The sequence below is a fragment of the Archocentrus centrarchus genome, chromosome 17 (assembly GCF_007364275.1).
Source record: "Archocentrus centrarchus isolate MPI-CPG fArcCen1 chromosome 17, fArcCen1, whole genome shotgun sequence".
In the NCBI taxonomy this organism is placed as follows: domain Eukaryota; kingdom Metazoa; phylum Chordata; class Actinopteri; order Cichliformes; family Cichlidae; genus Archocentrus; species Archocentrus centrarchus.
This window is the reverse complement of record NC_044362.1, coordinates 10075475-10097896: the sequence shown is the minus strand read 5'-3', so window position 1 is coordinate 10097896 and position 22422 is coordinate 10075475. Positions and strand designations below refer to the sequence as shown.

General features: G+C 39.9%; 1 protein-coding gene across 3 annotated transcripts in view; it reads left to right on the top strand.

Moving 5' to 3' along the window:
* Positions 1-3578: 3578 nt before the first annotated feature.
* LOC115795752 (low-density lipoprotein receptor-related protein 8-like) overlaps positions 3579-22422 on the top strand; it is an 87345-nt gene continuing 68501 nt past the window's right edge. For 2 of the 3 annotated variants that reach the window (XM_030751816.1, XM_030751815.1), the window contains exons 1-2: positions 3579-3717; positions 4368-4484. In XM_030751816.1, the coding sequence (XP_030607676.1) occupies positions 3651-3717; positions 4368-4484 (184 nt within the window). In that variant the 5' untranslated portion in view covers positions 3579-3650. The remainder of the gene's footprint in view (positions 3718-4367; positions 4485-22422) is intronic. The other variant, XM_030751814.1, reaches the window with a different exon arrangement.

Sequence of the window (22422 nt, the reverse complement as noted above, 5' to 3'; positions counted from 1 at the left end):
GCAAACTCTGCTCTCATATTAGCGCTGATTGACAATCTCTCGCTCGCACTCTCACTCTGATATGCCCTGCCTCCTTCCTAATTCTCAGTTTGCTGAAAGCATTTTCATTTAGTCATGACTCACTCCTCGCAGCAAATTGACTGTAAACTCAATTTAGTTGGTGCTGTCTCTGATGCATGAGAATCAAATTTGTAACTACATCAAAAGTATGTTTGTTGTACTACAGCAATATCCATTGCTTTCATTTCACTTTGAAGGAGGCATGAATGATAACGCATACTGTTCTTTAAGAGTTGTAAGTTTGTATCAAAGTGCAAATCTGCAGTGTGGAGGCTTCTGTGTTTTACAGTAACGAACCGTCATTGCATGATTGGGATAACGAGCCCCACAAAGAGAGCAATTAAAACCAGAAACTGCTGCTTTGTTTACGTCAAAGTCTGACTGAATATTGAGGCAACCTTTCAAAAAATGAGGCAACTCTATTGAGGTGCTTTTCTTAGTCACAGCTCAGTCTGAATTTGTTACAGACAGGTCAGGAATAAGCTAATATCACACTCATTTTTGTTGCTTCAAACACCTGTTCAGCAACATCTGTGTTATTTCCTTTCACCCTGCTGCCTTGCTCTTGCTGGACAATTGCTGTGAAACCATGACAACAAGTCTTAACTGCAGCAATTTTCTCCTCAGTGCCACGACTTTTTGACTATTAGCACAACTGCTTGTGCAACTACATGACTTTTTATGTGTGTGCCTGTGTATATACTGAGAATAGGAGGGATTACATTATCCTTGAGCTTATCTCCTTTTAAAATGAGTGATTATGCAATGGTCATGGCCTAGATTTGAAAGACAGCCTTTTTTTTTCTCTCTCCCTCTCTCTCTGGCTGGGAACCACCGGAGCTTGTAAATACTACCAATGCCCTTCATCTGCCACAAATACAGTACTACCTCATTGTGTTTAGTAAGAGTAATCAGTGGTGCAGGGGCCTTTTTCTCTTCTTACTGCTTTCAGGAACTGTACAGCCTGCAGTTCACCAGAGCATTTGCAATTTGCATATAGATGATACTCAAATCACATTATCGCTCAGGGGGGAGCATTAATAACGGGGATGTTTAACAGGTTGGGGTACCTTACAGTAGACTGTTAAAGATGCTGAAACAGGTGAAGTCCAAACCTATGAAATGTGCCTCACTCAGATCACATTGTTCCACATCTTTCACCTCCCTCTGCTTTTCATCAGCTGTAATCTGTTTCTTTCCTTCTATTGTTTAAACTTTGAAGGAGTCAAGGATTTGTTACACGTGTTGAGCTCTGGCTACATTGTGCAGGAATCTGAAATTATACTGTTTCAAACTGAACACAGACACACCACAGGGATACAAAATTGTTTGACCTCTTGATCCCTACCAATATGCTCCCGCTAGTCCCCAGCAGTGTACCGCTATTACCTGTCTGTCATGCTCCAAAATTGATTTCACTGGCTCAGTGGGTGTGACATGGGCAACCCTCAGACTATTTTCACTCTTTCTCACTCATACATGCCCTTGATTAGCAGAAGTAGAACACTCGGCGATAAAAAGGCTTTGATAAATGCGCTTCATCAAAGGTTTTTACACATTTCACTCAGAAGCTCATGTGGTTCATCTGTCACTCCGTCCCCTCTGTTAGCTGTGTCTTTGTGCCCAGCAGGTTACTTCCATAACTTACTAAAACTTTGCATAGCCAGAAAATGTCAACAAAACTCAGAAAATAATGAAGGAACTACAGGAAAGATTAAAGGCAATACAATTATAGACACACTTTCATAGAGACAACTTTTTAAATGGCGACTAACATTACAGGCCTATTTCATAGGTGTATACTGTAGAATCACAGTGATATATTCTAAGCACTTTCACTGTAATTTGTCTGTTTGGACAGGCCATACTTCTGTGTGTTGATTTGTGCTGTATTGGTGCAGCACGGTGTATACAGTAGTTTAGTCTTTGTTGCTATATTTATAAATTATGAATGTACATATGGAATTGTGCTGGTGAATTTTTAATATGAACAAATACATTTACTGATGCCCAGAATATTTTTAGGTAGCAACACACCAAGTTCCACTGATATGCTTTTTAATGTACTGTTAAAAATAAAGTTGGAAGTATGTGTGTAATTTGTTGAGAATAACATGGCGTAATTTTGAGGGCCGGATTCAAACTCACACCAAAAATCAAAGTTTTGAAGTTTGTAGTTACATGCAGCAAAGAAACGTGTTTCCCTGTGCAATGAAATTCTTTCTTTGTTGTTCACAACAGATGCCAAACAATCAAATCCACATATAAAATATAAAACTATATAAATAAAAGGAGCTGCCATGGGCTATGTATATATGCAAGTATTTTCATGTCACAACAGTAATATAATAAAAAATGGTAGATGATTTATTGCCAAATAATGGCATTATTGTGCTTGTCCAACAGTGACAAATCAAAAGGTAATTATGAAATTTTGTCTCTTTAGCAAGAACCAGATGTGGTGTTTTTAATGTTAGCGATCTTTGTATCTTATCAGAATCATGAATGAGGGAACCAGGAATCAGCAGGACTGTGAATTTGCACAGATAAAGGAAACACAGTCATTTTAGATGGTATTAATTGCACCTGTGCTGCTAAATCACTTCAGTTTAATTTATTTATATTGTGCCACATCCCATTAAACAGGCGCTTCAAGCTGCATTTCAATGACTATTACTATGGTGCAATATGAAAAAAACAAAACAAAAACTATTTCACCTGAATTTGTATGTGCAAACATGCAATTATTATACAAAAAGACAACAACAAAACAAACAAATATAGTTTTAGTAGCAAATTAAATGAGACCAACGAATTTTGGGCAGGAGTCTAAACCTAGAAATGTTCAATACCGAATTAAATCAATTTCGTATTTGCATTTAAAATTAGTCAGCATCACCTCAGGTTTATGGTGGTAATAACAGCATCAGGTCAGTCCAGCTTTGGTCCTGTCCCATCAACTAATCTTGAAAACCCAGCTGTATCATATAGATTGATGTCTATCTGGGCTTGGGAGAGGCACTAGGCCTACACTAGCTTGTGACCCCCTGAGGCTGGGTTTGTATCTCCTCTTGAAACAGAGATTTGATTTTTCGTATACAACTTTTTGCTTGTTGGGGGACTGTGTGAACCACTACACTATTGAGTCTTTCTAATTGAGTTTATTTAATAAAAGTTATTTGTTCCAAATAATAATTAAACGTTTTATTTTAAAACTTTCTAAATAATGTATTCTTGCCTGTCACAAACAAAATTTAAAATAGTGTTTGATATGATACACCAAAAATTGTTCATTTCTATTTTAGTCAATTTTTTTTTTTTTTTAATTTGCTTCATGGGGCTCCATTATTTTAATGTATTGTGTTCCTGCACCGTGGTGTCGTATTGTTTTGTATGGTAATTTGTTGTATTCCTTTCTTTCCCCGCCCCACGCGCTGTCGTCACGCTCGGAGCAGCCAGTGAGGCGGAGGGAGGGGGTGTTTCACACGGAGGAGAGGGCAGGCAGCGGCGTCGCAGGCACCGCTTACAACGAGAGCGGCTTTTGGGCTTTGTTTTGTGGATGTGAATGAGCTCCATCACCTCCTCCAGAAATGTGGACGGATTTAAGGACATTGTTACTTTTCCATTTGTTCGTCCTCAAGCTTCATTCCTCAAAAGGTCAGTAGACTATTTATTGATTTTTTTCCCCCCTCCTCTGCGCGCGAGACGCTATTGAAATTAAAGATAAAGGCTGGTGTGTGATGCTGAGCTGACTGGAAGCGCTCTCTACTCAGCGCGCGTGCGTGTGATACCGTGAGACAAAAAAAAAAAAAAAAAAAAAAAAAGACGAAGAAAAGCTACTTAAAAAAAATCAATGCGCAAGTTTGTGGTTTATTTCACTGTAAACAAATCTAATAGCTGAGATTTCGTGAAAGGAAAAGCCTCTGCGTGCGTGTCATGAGTGTTCCCGGTTGTGAGCATCCATACTGCATCAGAGGTAGTAGCTGTAGTAGCCCAGACTGACTGACTGACTGAATCTTTGTCTGCACGTTTTGAAGAACTGAGTCGTACAGACCCAGGGCCTCTTCTGAGCCCTTCTGTCTTAGAACTGTTAAATATCCTGGAAAAAGTAGATCACTAGCTGAAAGAAAGCGCACACCATGACGCCCCTAGCCCCTCAGCCAATTGACCTGAATGAAGGCTGAATATCAATTAGGCATTCATTTGCAAATGACAGTTGAACTAGCCTACTGGAGATTACTACTATATCCAATTGTTGCTCATCCATCTGGACTCTTATCTTTCCCTTTTTTTCTGGTTTCTTCCAGCCACTGATGAGTGTGAGGATGGACAGTTTCAGTGCAACAACAAAAGGTGTATACCGACCATCTGGAGGTGTGACGACGATGACGACTGCTCAGACAACAGTGATGAAGAAAACTGTCGTAAGTGTTAAAATTAAAGGAGAAATAAGCACTAATTAAATATGTTTGCTGTGGATCTTTTAGCATGTTAAAGCATTATTAAAATAGAAATAAATCACAGTAATGATTATAAGAGTCCAACCCCATTCACCCCTACTCAATTATGGAAACATCCCAGTGTATTGTTATCATAAGGATTAGTCCAGTCAGTTATTATCCATCCAAATTACTAAAAAAAAGTTTAGCTGGGAGCATTAGTTAGTGCTAGACTTAAAATTCTGGGCATGGCTGCAGTTTGTGTGTCTTAAACTGAATTGTCGTATTTTGCTAAAAGTCATGAAGCAGAAAACAAACCCACAGCCCTCTCAGGTCTCTGCCCTTTCCTAACTTTAGATTATTTTATGCTGGCTTTGCTTTGTCGTTGGGATTTTATCCTTTTTTTTTTTCTGCTTACATGTTGTTCACAACAGACCCTGATTTCATAAAAGCAGACAGAGTTTACAAAGAGGCACAAATGCAATCATGCTTTTGAGTGAGGATGTGTGCGCTCGCCTCAGGCTAAGAGAGTGTGCAGGTGATTTCATCCCTCCGCCTATAAATAGAGCGCTCAACAAGCGCGTTTGCCTAAAATGTGGGTTGATTGGGTGGAACCATTTTCCAATCATCTCCGAATGAAAAGCTGTCCAGGTGAGGGACAGACTGCGTGGTGCGTCGCTCCAGTGCACAAAGCTCTGACAGGTATCTTGGATGTGTTGTTCTGGGTGGAAATAATAGAATTCTGCTTTCCTTTTTGACAGCAAGCCAGTGCCCTATATTTTGAAAGAATGCTCGTGCTGAAACCAGTGAAGTTGTGCCAAAGCTGAAGCCAAGCTTTGCGTGTTTGCTGTGCAGCTTCTTTTGTGTCTGGGTTAATTGGTGCTCGGGAGGAAATTCTACACCTCCCCACGCGAGCTTATAATGCATACACTCTCTGTTTCTTCTCATACATATCTCTGATTTTATTTGCTTCTCCCTCTCCTTCTTCCACAAACTCCACCCCCCCCCCCACACAGACCTGTTGTGTACAACCACCTTATACTTCTTATGCGCGTCTGGAAGCGTTTCCATGTTGTTTCCCTGCTTCCTGTCCCTGTCCCAGCAGGACTTGTCTTCAGGCATGCAGAAAAGCAGGTCATTTGGAGCCTGTTTGCTCTTAAAACATTCATGTGTCACTGCTTCAGACGTGCACACAAATTCTGACGTTCGAAGCTGCTCACTACTCTGTCAGGCTTTATTTCCTCTGTATTTCTTTCATAGGAAATTGTTTGTGGGTTTATTTCCCCCTCTGTGTGTTTTCCATAAGGAGGAGCTTCTGACACATTTAGGGGTTTGAGTGAAAACATTCTTCCTGAAAGCCTTTTAAACTTAAACTTGCCGTCAACCTGCCATTTGATGATTATGACAGTAAAGCGTTACTTGCCATTTTATTAGAGAGAGGTACATGCGTGGCCTTCACTCTGGGTCCGTCTCCTTTTCCTGTGTGGCCTGTTGTTTCTGCGTGGGCAGGCTGCTACAGGCGATTGTTTCTCTGAGTGGAGACAGAGCGGTTTCTGCACTTTTCATCCTTGTAGTGTTGGATCACTGAGATGCTAAGGATGTTGGCTGTTGAAATTTTGCTCCTCTGTACTCTGGCGCTTTTTAATTAATGGTTTACTTATCTTTGAGTCATTCTCACAGGTTGCTTCTGTGAGCCGTTTTTCTCCTTCTACGTGTGCAGAGGCTGAAAGGACAGAAGACAGGCAGTGTAGGGTGGTGAAGCGAAAACCTGTACAGCATATGCTGCATAGGGGGGAAGAGGGTGCTGAGGATTTAGCTTGTAAATACAGCAAATCCTGTTCAGAAATGACACCGTTGTGTTCTTGTTGACTGTGAAGCGGTTGCATTTTTTAAATTAAGTTTCCGAATGGCTGAGTGGATTGTCTCACTTTTTTTTTTGGTTGAAAATATAATATTTCACAACACAATGCCAAATCAGAGAATCCAGTGACTGAATGTGTGCAACAGACCATGGTTATGAAATATGAAGACAGGAAAGAGCCGCAGCTCCTTATTTGTCATGCCAGTGTCATCTTCTTTCTAACCTGAGTGTCGCTGGCAGAACAGGTGTCTTAAAAAAACACTGATATTTCTCATACCAGGACTCTTTATGCGCCATGGTGCCTCTCCATCCTTTATCCTGTTTTTGTTAACACCATCCCCCACCAGTTCACCCCCAGTTTGCAATCCCATCACTCCGTACACCCCACCATCCCCCATCGACAAACTCAATTCCCCGCTGACCATTCGCTCACTGCAGGCACCCATACATGCATAATTGCAGCCATAACTTTGTGCAGATGCAAGTATGGGCCAGACACATGCTAGAATAAACAGAAACACACAAGAGCTACTGCATGTGCATCCATCAGTGAACTCTATTTTTGCAACTGGAAAGTTCAGTCCATGTAACAGAAACTGTACATTTTGTTTACTGGTTGCATAACTTCCTGCGTGAGGATTATACACAAAGCCACCCTCCCTCTCCCCTCGTCTGGAGTTGACAGCAGTGGAGGCAACAAAAGAATTCTGCCTTGAATTCTCAAAGTCTGATCTGTGCCGACTCTGATGTGAAGCCGCTGTTTAATCCTCGTCCTGATTATAGCAGCGTATCACCCACTTGCCATATATCTGTGTTACCTTCAAAGTCCACAGTGTCCGCTTGACTTTCCTCTCATCCTGGGATGTGATAAGAATCTATTTCATTCACGTTCATGAATTTAACATTCACACCTGCAGGGAGGCATTTCACATCACCGCGTAGAGCTCAGAATCGTCTTTTGTTTTCCACCGCGATGCAGAGTCAGCAACAAGCCGTGTGCTTCCTCTCTTTGTGTTCTCTTACCTAATAAATCTGCACCACTCCCTCACTGCCAGACTTACTTTTGAATCTGCTTGCACTCCTCCACACCTCCTGTAGTCATTGTTTATTTCTTTATTCCAAGGCCTTTCAGTGGATGCAGAAACCACAGGTATGCTCACACACTAAGTTTCAGAAACGTAACACGCATCCATGCAATGCTTGAAAAAAAAATACTTGTTTGAAGCTCTATTAACAGTGCTTAGAACTCACATCGGAGGTCCCTTTAAGAGCTTGAGTGTGAAGAGAATGGTCAATATTTTTTAATGTGCTCTAATTTCATGCATGATCTGTAAATTGGTTTCATGATATGAGATAAGATTATATTGATCAATATTATTGGTTTTCTATTGGGCTGCTTGCTACGTTCTTAAAGGCAGAGAATGCCTCGCCTGCTGACAGAGTATTTTCATTATCAATTCAAAATAGCTCACTGGATTTAACTTTGAATCCCTTTTTTTTTTGCTTTATTATGCTTCTGGTATTTCTTTGGCTGCAAACAAAACTATCTTTTAAGTGGTAATTCATCTTTTGCTTATCCTGTACATTTTATATGTCAAGGCTCTCAAATGAGGGAAAAGTCCTCTGTTAGAATCAAGAATCAAGAATGCCTTTATTAGTCCCACAAATGGGGAAATTGCAGTTAACAGAACATTCACAAATCTCCAAATCTCTGAATACTCTCTTATTGACCTGTTTGTTTTACCATACTTTTTTGAACCACTTTGGCCTATCTACAACACCTTCCCTTAGTTTTTCCTACACTCGCACAGCAGATTCATACAGAAAGCTAAATGGACTCCACTTACAGCCTCGTGACTCCCTCTCTCTGTTGGCGCTGATGGCCGGCTGGATACGCTTCCAGTCAGTTCTACTTTTTGAGTATTTGTGGCTCTGTTTTCATTGCTCTGACAGGTTATTTTTCTTAGCTGTGTTGACATCACCCACCCAGGTTAGTTGACAGCAATATTTCACAAAGTAATGCAGACTGATCAGACATGAGGAAACAGTTTTCCCACCTGCTGAGATCTACTTGTAAATTCAGAAAAATAATGCCATTCTGTGTGATGTTCTGCTGTGTGTCACGGAGGTTTCAGGGAAAAAAGGTTTCATTGTAATTTTGGCATATCAAAGTAGAAAACATTTTTTGCTTCTAATGAATGTATTTCACCCCACAGTGTCTGAGTCCTTTTTGTCTGTGTTCTTTGAGGCGATGGGTTTGACTAAACAGTGAATGAGTGAAGTTGAAGTGATAGAAAGTGGGAAAGAAATTATTTTGACCCTACAGTGTGAGTCTGTAGGGTCAAACTCTGCCCAAAATCTCCATGGCTGTTGACAGTACTACACTGCATGGAAAGGATTATGCATTTATATCTCCAAGCTATGAGGCATATTGGCTGTCGGGTCTGTGGTCAATATGCAAAGATATGTCAACAGTTTCCATGATGCACCTGACTAGAGCATATAAGACAGTTTTTACAAATCTAACAAGCTTGAAAGTCAATATTTGGTGTGACCACCTTTATTATTCAGCACAGCCTGAACTCTCTGAAGCAGCTTTCTGTCATTTCTTTCAGCAGTGTTCAGGAATAGTTCTCCAGGCTTCTTGAAGGACATTCAAAGCTCTTCTTTGGAAGTTGGCTGCGTTTTGCTTCATTCTCTGTCAAGATGATCCCACACTGCTTCAGTAATGTTGAGGTCCGGGCTCTGCAGAGGCCAGTTCATGACTGATGGTGTTTCACTGTGTTCGTTTCTATCCAGGTATGCTTTTACTGCACTGGCAGTGTGTTTGGGATCATTGTTTTGCTGAAAAATGAAGCCGTTGCCAATCAGATGCTTTCTAAATGGTATTGTATGGTGGATCAAAATCTGATGGTACTTTTTTGTGTTGATGACAAAGTGAAGAAATTCACTGTAGCTCAGACATCAAACGATGAGAGTAACTATGACTCTATTAAGGTGGCCAAATTCCTCGTCATCTAATTAGTGAAGCACATGAACAAGAATCCCACTGTCCCTAACTGGATAGTTACTCCATCAATTTTGACGAGCTCTCCAGCTCCACTGGCTGAAATGCATCTCCAAACCATGACCGAGCCTCCACTGTGTTTTACAGATGGCTGTAGACACTCACTGTTGTACGTCTCTCCTGACCTTCTCGTTCAAATTTGGATTTAGTCCAGTTCTTGTGTAATTTTGCATACCTCAGCCTTTTCTCCCTGTCTCACTTCCTTAAGAATGGTTTCTTGACAGCCACCCTTCCACTCACACCATTTCTGATGAGGCCGAAGGGGCCAGATGCATCTCTTAGGTCCTGTGTCAGGTCTTTGCTAGATTTCTTTTCCTATTTTTTAAGGAGGTGATTTTCAGATGCTGTTCATCTGCTGTAGATATACTGTAGGCCTTCTTCTCTTGTCCTCAGCCTGTCCAGTTTCTTCAAAAAGTGACACACTGCTCATCATTCTGAAATATGCAAAATTTTCAGCTAATAGCTCTTTGCGAATCTCTTTGTTGGTGCAGAAATGCTATTTTATGCCTGTCAAACTGTGTTGTCTTTGGCATTTTTCTTTCTTTTGTATTTAGCATTGAGTCAACTAGAGAAATGGGAACAAATTATGTGTTTTGTGACAGGATGTTAGTAAAAAATGCATAAAGATACAGTTTAGAATTGGTTCTTTGTTAAGTTGTCTGTTAGGCATAGACACAACACTGGTTTATGTCTTGAGTTAGGTGCCTTTTTTGTGTTTGAATGATTCATAGGTCAGTTTAAGTGACTTAACAAAGAAAAAACATTGCTCTGAAAACGGTCAGGTCCAAAGACTGGACAGAAAATAAGTGAAAAAGCAACCAATGTCCAAAGAAGAACTTTGAAAAATCTTCAGACAACCGGGAGAACGATTGGAAAGTCAGGCTCCTTGGAAATAAAACATCTTCATGAATATGTAATTTATTTATGCAGTCTGAAAAATTCAGGGCCAGCCTTCATTCACAGCGATGTTGAGTAGTTAAAATGCTGTAAAATGTTCAAATCAGCCTTCAAAGTCCTTCTAGAAACCTTTTGTCACTCGGAAACTGTCTTTTTATGTTGAAGCCCTTTTCTAAATGAATGTGGAGACAGTCATAACTTTCATTTCTGTGCGTAATGGACTTAAAGAGCTCATCAGTTAAATCTGATTTGAAAATTTGATGAATTAGCTGAAAATAATAAATGTTTAAAAAGCTTTTTTTCCCCTCCTGTACGTTCTGCTACACATGTGCAAACATCAGTAAAGAGGGCAAACATGATCAGCGTTTCTGACTCAACCCACCAGAACACTTAAACAAATGTATTCATGCCATGATAACAATATGGCAAAAAAAAGGTAAACATACTTACTTCTTTATTAAAATAAGAACTGAATATGCAGGCCTCCATATAAGTGTTATGAACCTCTACTGCTCACAGATCTCAGAGCAACAACATGATAAGCTCATATGTCTTTGTCTTATATCTCTGGTGTTACAGATAAACTAGATATTTTTTCCACTATGTGCTAACTTATCTGTGTGTGTGTGTGTGTGTGTGTGTGTGTGTGTGTGTGCGTATTTATGTATGACTGTTTGCTTGTTTGCTGGCCCCACTGGCCTACTGCCCTGTATCTGCGTGTCTCCAAGCCAGCTTGCCCTAAGTGATCATTAAGAAGTCTGCAGCTCCAATTGAGCTATTATCTCAGATTAGTGTGTGTCGCTACACAACGTTGCAGAGAGAGAAGGGCGGGGGGATTAATGTGGGGGTATAAAACATCACTCAGCATCAGCCTCTTCCCATCATCTGCCATGTATTTATCCCCTATTCCACTTGTCTTTTTAGTGCCTAACACCTCAGTGAAAACAATTTGTATGCATCATTTTAAAGATTACACCTCCCAGAAAACTGTGTTCATTTCAAGGGATAAAAAGCAGATATTTCTCGGGGGACACTCTTAGCAATGTGTCTTCCCTCATGAAAATTACAGTTTTATTTCTGCTGAACTATTGAAATACTGTTCAGGCACTAAAAGAACTAAAGTCTGTGCAAAAGAATCTTTATTGTGGTGTTAACACTGGATTCTGTTTTCAGTCTTAAATTGTTTTAAAATCAGTGAAGAATTTACTGGGCCGGTATTTGAATCATATTATTTAAAGGCTATCATCAACCTAAGTTATTTTGAATGTAAGAATTTTATATCACACATCTCATGGCTAAATTATATTTAAAGCTTTTTTTTTGCCAGTTAATGCTGCAAAAGGTGTCCTGTAAACTGCAAAACAGTGTGCTCAACGTACTGGAACAAATGGATGTGGTGGACAGATAGAGCAGGTTGTGAATTCATCTGGTGAAATTTTGTTTTAAGATCTGGGCTAGTTTTTTTTTTTTTTGATAAACTGATCCTGTTACCCATCCCTATAGTTTTTGTAAAATTGATTCAGCAGTGGCAGTGAAATGAACCCAGGTTAGCTTGAAAATCGATAAGACACATGCTGGATGTTTGAGAGCGGCTGCCTGCTCTGTGAACCCAGGCCTTGGGGCCACTGGCATCCAGGCAGACAGCGCCTTTCATCCAGAATCACTGTCAGAAAAAAAACAGACCCACAAGGGATGATGTTGGCACACACTGCAAGAGCTGTGGCACTTAGCAACTTGTGACTCATTTTGGTGAAAAATGCCACTTCGTGTGACACAACAGCCATGCTCATGAATCTCTTCTGACAGCTGCGACAATGTTGGAATTGGATGATCGTGGCTGTGAGTATTACTTTATTTTGATTTATCATTTTTTTGGATGAGTACACATACTCATCACAGAACTACTGAGGATATTATGCATCTCTGAAGTCAGGCCAGGGTAACAGAGAGCAGTGTGTGTGGTAGTGAATTGGAATGATGAGCAAATAGCTGTGACACAGCAACCAAAGCCCTCAGTCGCTTTCTTTTTATTGATGATTCAATGTTGCTGGATGAAGTATTAGTGTCACCCCTGCTCACACAGGCAACATTCACCTCCTCTTGCCCAGCTACATACTGACTCATTATAGAGCCACCATCACAGTGTTGAAGCTTTACATGTGGGCTGTCACTGTCTTGAATCATTCCACCTGCCTACATGTCTCCAGCTTTACAGTGCACATCAGAACAGTGACAGTACACTTAGCTAGGAATGAACTGTGGACAATGCAGCTGGTCTAAAAAGCCATTAAAATCTCCAGAAAAGTCAGTTTGCAGTCATTCGCAGGATAATGTAGGCTTCAGAAAAATTGCTAAAATAACTTGGGTGCTGCCCTTTTTATAGCCCTTCCGCAACCATCCGCCTTGATTTTTAGTGGGTACGAGCAGCGGATACCGTGTTCACTCCACCACATCTGCCGTCAGTACGTGCTACCAACAGAGCGATCTCCACAACGCGTGTGTTAAACACGTCAAGTCTCCGCAAATCTCTGCTGTCTGCACGTGTTTGGTATGCATGACATGTCATCAGGTCGCGTGGTAACTGTTTACATTTACCTTCTGCCATAAATTTCTGAGGATTGCTTGCGGTTGCCCGTCCGCAGCCCTCCGCAGGATTCTTTGCATCAGTGTGACAGGGATCTAACTTAATGCTTAAGCATTTATACAATCTTAGCCATGGCTAACATTTTAGCCTGTGGAACATAGCTGATTTCACAATGTCAGTGTCTGCTGTCTCAAAAAACAAACAAACAAACAAACTTGTAACATGAATATCAGAATGACAACTCAAAGTATTTCTATACTCTCAACTCTTACTTTCTTATCTACGAGCCGGGGTGGTGCTATCATGGCTCTGTCACATTTTCAGAATTTTGGCATCAAAATGTATCGTAAATATTGGTTTTGGACACATCCCTACATTACACCAGTATCATGCATCATTTATCTTGAAAAGCTCTTCAGCGACGCAAAGAGTGCGTTTTTGTTTTTAATTCATCTGTTGATTTGTTTGCTTTTTAAAGTAAGTTTGTAAAATGTAAGTACATTGCTTAAAAAACAGGACTTAGATGTCAGAGTAAGGTGCTGAAATTTCTAGTTTTGCCTAAACACTATCACTCAGTGATATTTAATTTGCCGTAGGCTGAGGAAGTGCTATTAGCTTCCCTCCCCTTTCAAGAAATGACCATGTAATTAAATGTCTGCAGAAATGCAGAATGCATGAGCTAAGCCTAAGTTAAGTGAGGATTTAATTGTGTCAGGTACTGCATTATCTGAACAATCATAGCAAATAAGAATCAGACTCAGCAGCAGGGATTTAGGTGTGAGAAGCCTTGAATCTGTGCAGACATGGACTATCAAATGGTTTCTCTGCAACATCAACCTTTCAATTAGAAGAAAAATGGTTGTACATGACTAATCAAACGTCTGGACTGCAGACTGTGAAATCTGTCCCGTAGATTTGAACAGAGAAAAATGGGAGATTTTTTGACTGGAGGAAGGTAACATAACCATCCGTTCAGAGCAGGGAGCATTTCTGCAGAGTAACTTGTTTTGCTGTCCCCTGCGGGCCTTTTTTACATCCAAGTTTTTCAGAAAGATGGTTTCACTCGTGTAAAATCTGCATTTTAAAACAGCAGCCAGCCCAGTTAGATTATTTAGCTTTCCTTGAAATATTCTGTCTTATGTTAATGGACATAGAAAATGGTCTGTGTATGCCAGATGGAATGGGAAACCTGCTTGGGTCTGTTATGATTTAGATATTAACTATGAATGTGGAAAAACACACACTGAAAAATCCCACCAAAGTGTTGTAGATATAACTTGGTTTTGAATTTGTAGTGAAATTCACCCTCATTTTCATGTTTAATCTCAATGCTGTGTGGAGCTTTTAATAGATTTCTGCAGGCAGAAGGTGAAACTAGACCTCATTTCTGAAAAGGTCATTCATGCCTGTTTAATTTATAAAGCTTATATTTAAATCATCAATTTCGAATTTAATCATGTATAATGACTTAATGCTTATTCTGTATTCACCCTGTCTGTGTGTGTTAACGTTAAAGTTGTAGCTTAGTATTTGAGCAAAAGTTTTCTTGGAAGTAGTAGGAAATGCAAGCAGAAGAGTGGGAAACCTTAGCTAGCAGATGGTTTGTCTGAGTTGCACTTGACCTCATGTGCTTCTGGCAGGAATATTGCGATCAAAGCTGAGCAGCTAAGCTCTGCCTAGAGATAGATATGTTTTAAATGCATAGCCACTGGCCGATCACATGCACACAGAGAGAGTATGGGTGCACAAGGCACACACTGGCTGCACACTGAAAGGCATTCAAATCACATGAAATGAAAATGTGGTCTATTTTATTGGTTTGTGCATACCCATTGTGAATGGATAATGATGTAATCTCTTGTGACATGGATCACCAGAGAAAGACGAACCAGATTGATGCTGAGCTTAGAAAAATAAAGGGAGCAAAAGAGGAGGCAGAGCGAAGGAGGGCGTCGTTGCGGAGCGGGTTAAGGCGTGGGGGCAGGGATGAAGAGTGCTGCAGTGTCATTGATTTTAGAGTGGTTGTTTTGCTGTGTTATTGTTGCGATGCAGATCAGATAGAATATAGCCGATAAGACACGCGGCCAATTAGAAATCAGCTGTAGTCTGTCCTTCAGAGAGGTGAAAGTTGAGGTCGCGTTTTGTGTTGCAGTCTGCACAGTCTGCATATTTGTGTCGTAGAGTGTTACCATGTGTGTAGTAAAGAGAGATAAAGAAGACAGCAAAACCACAAAGTTAACAAAGATGTAGCCCTTATTCTAGCCAGAATACAAAACTAAAACCAGCGCCAATCGGTTTGAATGAAAGCCCACTTAGTGCAGAACATCTGCTCCTTCTGATCAGACAGCCAGGCTGCAGGAAACACCTGGCATTCATGCAGGTTTCCTGCTCCACTAACAAGGCTGTTTGAAGCATACTTTCTGTTTAACTTTTTTAGTCAACGAGCGGCAAAGCAACTTCATTTATTAAAAAACTGAAAGGAATGCGCCACTCAAAATACTATTCTATAATTTTTCACTCGTCAGGAACGTAGGGAGCAGCTTTTAAGAAAGATGTCTGCTCCATAATGTAGGTTAAATCATTTTCAATCTTTTTTCTTCTACATGTTCTCTGTTTTTTCTCTTATATGATGATGTGCCTCACAATTACAATATTAACTACCACAAAACCAACCAAACCTTTTCTGGCTTGTTGTGCTAGTACTTTTGCTTGAATAAGGGTACTTCTTCAAGCACTGATTACATTGTAGCGTACCAATAGTGATGGTTGGCCTGTGTCTCAAACACGCTAGCCTGGTCCGTTGTTGATTGCACATGAAGTTTGGCCACAGGCACACAGTGCTTCCATCAGCCTGTTTGCAATCAGTTCACACTACCCACTCGTTTAATTTTAGGCAAAAAAAAACAAAACAAAAAAACAAAAAAAACCAACCTTTTCTTCCTGATGCTTTGCCTTGCTGATATAAATATAAGTAAACTCCCCCTTGCTTTATGTTACCAGCCCTGTCATCCCTGTCATGGACAGCTTTATAAAAGTCATGAAAAAGTCATTCTCTCAAGCAATATTTTAAAATATTGTTTGACCATTGTGGTGCTGGAAATTCTTGTGAACTGAATGAAGAAGACACTGTCTGTGTGGAGATTGTGGTAAATGTAGCGTGTAGATATCTTATGGAGTGATGTGGTGAAATTCAAGCATCTTCATATATATGCTAAAGCCAAAATGCATGCATGTGTGTTATTCATGGTAATGATTATATAGTAAAATCTGTTTTCATGACCTTGTGAACCTAATATGTAGCTTCCATGAAAAAAGTTTTTTTTTTTCTTTTTTTTTTTTTTTAATGTCAAATTATAATTTATTGTTACTTATAAACCTAGTAGGGAACCAATTAACTGCATACAATTTGGTGACCTCAGTCTTAAAAATAAAATATTCAGCTTAAACATAAGTACTATTAAATGTAATATTTCTTACAGGATTATTGCAATGTGTACATTTATTGTTTTTTGTTTTGTACCCCCTCCTTCAATATAAATATTCAAAAACGCTAAAATTAATAATTTACTTTGCGTTTTTACTTACTGATCTGCGAAGTTGGTTGCAAAGGACCATTATTTCTTTGTATCCACATAGCAGAAACCATACTTTTGCATACAATACAATACCATGGCCTACTTTGAATCTCCACACCACATATATTATTACAGGGTAGAAATAGGAATGAAAATGCCCCAGAAAAACCTTCATTAAATTGCCTCATGCAACACGAGGCTGCTATTGCACCGTAAAGCTGCAACACATTTCACGCTGTGCACTGGAAGGAATGTCATGATCTTGACATTAATGTGCAAGCTTGCTGTTGTTTTATGCTAGGAGCTTGTGAAAGTGGCTTTGCAGAGGTAAAGACTTACCAATGCTAACCAGTTCAGGTTTCGATTAAGACTTTTACATATTTTCCACTGAGTGTCCCAAACTATTGACAATGTTATACTGACAGTCACGCCATGTTCCCATAAGCCTTAAGGGTGATGGAGTGTGGTTACTTGATTAATCTGTGCAGTTTGGCATGAAATCAGTGTTGTAACATTTTAGTCTTTAGAAATGCAGAACAACTCGGCTGTAATATTCCTCAGCCCAGTAAGGCTTAAAAAAGAATCATGAAAACAGCTAATGAATCATTTCATTTCTCTCCTATTAGTTTAAATGAGGCCAGCCAAAATGTTGCATCTCTGATGTGTAACAAGTGTACCATGCTTTTAATGGAGCCATCTGAGCTTTACATGCATGAAAGAAGCTGTGGTAAAGAGTTTAGCTGCTTTGTCACCTTCAGCTTTTCCAAAGACATTCACTTGAAGATGTAGTGTATTTCCTCATGGTCATGCATATTTATAACTTAGCACAAAAAGTAAGGCAATTTGTGTTTGGTTGATTATTTCTTTGTTGTAACAATGCTTCTTGGCAATAAATCTCATACCGTTGGAAAGCCTGTTTATTTCCCCTTAAATGGGGCCACATTTGTAAGGAAAATGCATTTGTGGGTTGTGCAGCAGCATTGAGTATGTGGGTTGCGCCCATGAAAAACTTGCCAAATCTTCTCTGCCAATGCCAAACAGCTTATTCTGCTATTGACTCTTGTTTGGTGTTGTTTATTGGATTTGATGATCGAAGTCTGAACAAACAAGACATATTGGCAGTTAATTTAACAAACAGAGGCCTCAGTAGCATGTGGAAGAACCATACACCGCCACAACAGCCTGGCACCTCCACGTCCTCATGTGGGATGGCATCCCATTCTTCAACCAGCATTTATCGCAGTTCAGCCAATGTGGTTGTGTCGGTCACTCAGGCACGAACAGCACGCCCAAGCTGATCCCACAAGTGTTCAGCGGGGTTGAGGTCTCTACTCCCAAAATTCTGGCGGTAGTCTCTGATAAATTCTGCTCTGTGGGGGTGAGCGTTGTCATCTTGGAGAATAGAGTTTGGTCCCTGACTGTGAAGATACGGGATTGCCACAGGTTGAAGAATCTCACCTCGATATCTCTCAGCACTGAGATTGTCTCCAATGAGGACAAGCCTGATTGTCAGCACCTGGGGTACCAGAAGCTCAAAACAGAAGTAAACAGTAGAATAAGCTGTCTGGCATTGACAGAGAAGATTCGGCAAGTTTTTCATGGGAAATAAACAGGCTTTCCAACAGTATAAGATTTATTGCCAAGAAGCACTGTTACAACACAGAAATAATCAAACAAACACAAATTTCCTTCCTTTTTGCGCTAAGTTTATATAGTCTTTTACTGCAAAGAGAAAAAGATTAGTGCATAGACATAGAGTTGCATCTTTTGACAGTAATGTGAGGTGTTTGGATTTATGTATGAATTATTTAGCCAGCATATTTACAACTGCAGATCATTTTTTGTTCTTGGTAGCAAACATCCAGACCGCATCTAACCTTGTGATCCTCAGGGCTTCAATATTATATTTAAAGCATTGCACAGCTTATATGATGTGCACGGCATGAGCAGAAGCTGCTTTGTGCCACTTTGCTAACGATGAGAAGCTTTGGTGGTGAGAGGGAAGCCTTTAGCCACAGTTTTGAGTAATCTGTTTCTGTGGTGGGTTCGTTCAGGATTCTTTGATTGGACAGAAAGTATTTGATGGGTCCACATTGAAGAATATCAGCTCTCACAAAGTCCATCAATAGGTGTCTGTGACTTTGTTCTTCCTGTCAGACTCCATTGTGCCATTTGTGTGCGTGAGAGGAAGAAAGGGAAAAAAAAAATGTATGCAGCTAGAAACAGAGAAACAGACGGCCTACTCGAGTACTTGGACATGTGCAGAAGTGGGCGAATGTGCGTGTGAGCGCGTGTTATGTTTGCACGTAACTGTCGGGTGATGTTCAAACAGCAGCTGGGATTAGAGTTTGAGCGTGTCTTAATTACACTTTCTTGTTGCTAGGGGCAGACTTTCTAGAACAAGAAATTTGACCTCAGGCAGTATTACAGTTATGTTAATTTTCGTCTGCAGTGGGAGATGTAAAATCTGCTCTCAGTGCCTTGTCACAGCAATTTCAATGGCTTAGTCTTCAGGCCAGTGAGGGGTGTTTCTGAAAATTTGGTCTGCAGATGGCTTTGTGTTTTGTGCTATTGGAATCAGGTTTTTGCAAGAGGCAGAGAGAATAAAGGAGAGAAGAAGAAAAAAGAGATGTGGCTCATTCTCTGCATAGTGTAAAAAGCTAATCTCACATTTCTCATTACAGTCCCGTGGCACACTTTATCATATACAGGAGTGACAACGCTATAGGCTGTCTTAATACATTTGGGTGCTGTGTAACTGAGAGTGGCAAGTCACTCTTTGGCTTACTCTTACTTATTCTTAAATCCAGTATTATAAACTCAAGATGCTTAATGGAAGGCCACTAGAAAGTAGAGTAATGAGACCAGACATCATCCCTTCTAAAGGCTTTTAAAGACATTCGGTAGCAGGAATGTAGTGATATAGATTGCCTGCAAGTGCTTTTGTAGATTCATTTATAAAGTACAAGATCCACATTCTAAATGAGAGAATCATCAGAGGCTCAAATGCCCGTAACAAATAGCTCTTGGGCGTATTTACACTTGTGTCTTGTATTGATGTAAACCCCAGATGCAGCTTTTTTTTTATTGTTAGTCAAATGTATTTCTGTTATATATTATAGACCTGTTCCCTGGGATCCTTTTTAGAGTTGAAATACTAGGCAATCACAAGTGTCACTAACTGCATTAAGGTTCTGTTCCCTATTGAGGCAGAAGCTGCATTAGTGTCATCCTGTGTTCCCTACTATTTCCTATCAAAATGGCTGCTGTGAAATAGGTCATTTAGAAAAATTACAATCTTGATTGCACCTGCTTTAGTCTTCCTAGCGTTTTGCTCCCAATTAATATTTTTTCCTTATCTTAAACCTAACCTGAAGGTGTCCTTGATGCTATTCTTAACACAATAAGAGAGTTTATTCCTGCAATGATGAGTGCTGCACTGAGAAACTCTGAGAAAAGACTTTGGCATCGCCATAAATGACTAAAAGCACCAAAAATTGTCAAGTTTAGTAATTCATTAACAAACCATTTTAGTTTTATAGCTAACAGCTGTCCAAAAAGGAACACAAACACATTTGATTTAATTTTAATCAGATTATTCAGTCATTCTAGTGATCAGTGATCTCGGGAACACTGCACGCAAATACTAATGGCACTTTAACTCGAGGAGGAGGATGGGTGATTTTGCAGGGAGCTTTCTATTTTACTTATCACTTTTGTACCTCGTTACACTCAGAAATACTCTGATTGATGAAAGATTCTGTACTCTGGCTGGAAAGTGTCTTCTTTTCACCTCAGCATTTTTTAGCCAAGGATTAGCTCTGTTAGTCCATAGTTTGGTTTGATTCATTGTCGTGAAATTTTGTTCAAGCATTCTCGCTCCCAAAGAATGAATCCACAACTTTTCTTCTGATGCTGACAATTCACATTTTTGCACTGAAGTCCTTTAACTGCTCATTCATAGATTACGCTAAAAGTTGGCCACAGTTGTTGTTAGCATGTTTGCACACTAGCATTAGGGCTGTGCCATATCATATTGTCCACAATAATACTGGTATAAATCTTTACGTGATATAAAAGCATCATACTGCGATATCATTAATATCGCAGTATTGTACAGTATTATAGATAGTACAACAGATAGGCATGGCCACCCACTGGTTTGTGACTGTGTTGAAGCCTCAAGACAGTAAAGGCTTGATTTGATGATTGAGGGGCGGAGCTGACTGTGAAGCTGTATGTTCATTGGATAACAACTTTTCAATCACAAGAAAAGTGTTTTTTAATTTTTGTAATAGTCTTCTATAGGACTGGAAAGCTTTTTGCAACAGCAGGTACCCTGGTGGCCATTCAAAGGACATGGGACACCAGTATGGCTTACCAGGCTTAACATATGACCCATATGCTGAAAGGCTACTGCAGGGACCTGAGTTCAAGTGCTCCCTGTGCCATTTCCCCTCTACTTTACTGTCCTGTTCAAAATAAAATCCTAAAAATAAGAATGCAGTTTTAAGGCACTTGTGTAGTGGCTTCATTTTTCAGACCCAGCAATTATATCCATCTTTTATACTGATCTATGGTTGGTATTTACATGAAAGTACTGGTTTGCCTAATTACAGCATCACAGAGAGGCTAACATGGCTGCATAATGTGGTTGCAATTTTTTTCCCACTACCAGATCTGCTTGAGAATGATAGGCCCACCAGCTATTTCATTGTTGCAGACTTTATGAATTGTGGCGCTCGGATATTAATGGTGAGCGATAGCATTTGGTCCTGGAGTTATAATTACTTTTGATTGTTAAGAGGAATGTCTCCTGTGTTTCAGCTACATTGAAACTCAGGAGAATCTTCAAATGAAGGGCAAAATTGCTCTGGGATTGTCTTAATTAATTTCCATTTCATGATTTTTTTTTTCTTTGATAAAGGAATGGGACCCCAAAAAGGATTTAGCCAGAGTCAAAGGAAGATTATCAGCATTATGATAAAGAAAATACACTTTTGTTAATTTGGGTTTAAATTACCCCAGAATAATGCAAAAATAAAAGGGCAACGCATAGATTTCTGTCAAATAAGGTAGTACAGAGTTTGTTTTTAGTGTATGTAGAGTGAACGTGCTCTGTTGTCACCCTCCAAATGTCCAAGAAAACTCATTCAAATGATTGCTCAGCAGGTCAGGCTCTCATTTTTGAATCATACCCTTCTTCTCAGATTGCTGTGAAAGCCATTGTGATACTAATGTGCTCAGTACTGTTATTACTGTGTGCTGGGCTATAAGGCACACTTCAGATGGTATTTGTTAAAGCTCAGTTGTTTGAACACTGTGATGCTTCTGTGTGTGCACTGCTTTCAGTGTGTGAACTTTCCTCATTGCCCCTGCTTCTTTTTTAGACTCATTTTAGGTTTTGAAATCCAGCTGTATGGGCTGTGTTTTTCTATATGTGGACTTCCAAGATAACATATTTCAGCTCCACATTGGGGAATTTGAAATGCTGTCGTTTTCTTTTCAGAAATCTCCTTGAATATCTCCCTTAAGCAAGCTTCTGAATCCCCCGCTGTGCCTTTAGCAACTGAAAGCAAAGTACTGTGCGTTTGCTGAATACCTGCAAGGTTAAGGTGTGGGAACAGTTTTAATTTGAAGCAAAACATTTTAGAGAAAGATTATATGTGTGCAGCCAAGCTTTGCAGAGTGATCAATACATCCCTGAGGAAAAGGTTTGTGTAGACTGTTATCTGGCTGAGATGGGAAATACAAGACCGGGGACTCAACAAACAAACACCAAAAAATACCAAAGGTTACGACCGTTACAGATTATATAAGTTATGTTCTTCAGGATCTTGGTTTGAACTCTGTGCAGACTGTGCACAGACTCTTTTAGGCTGTGAGGAAGGAGCATCTGGCTGCTGTGTTGATTTCTGTCGAAACATGCGGGAGAGGCT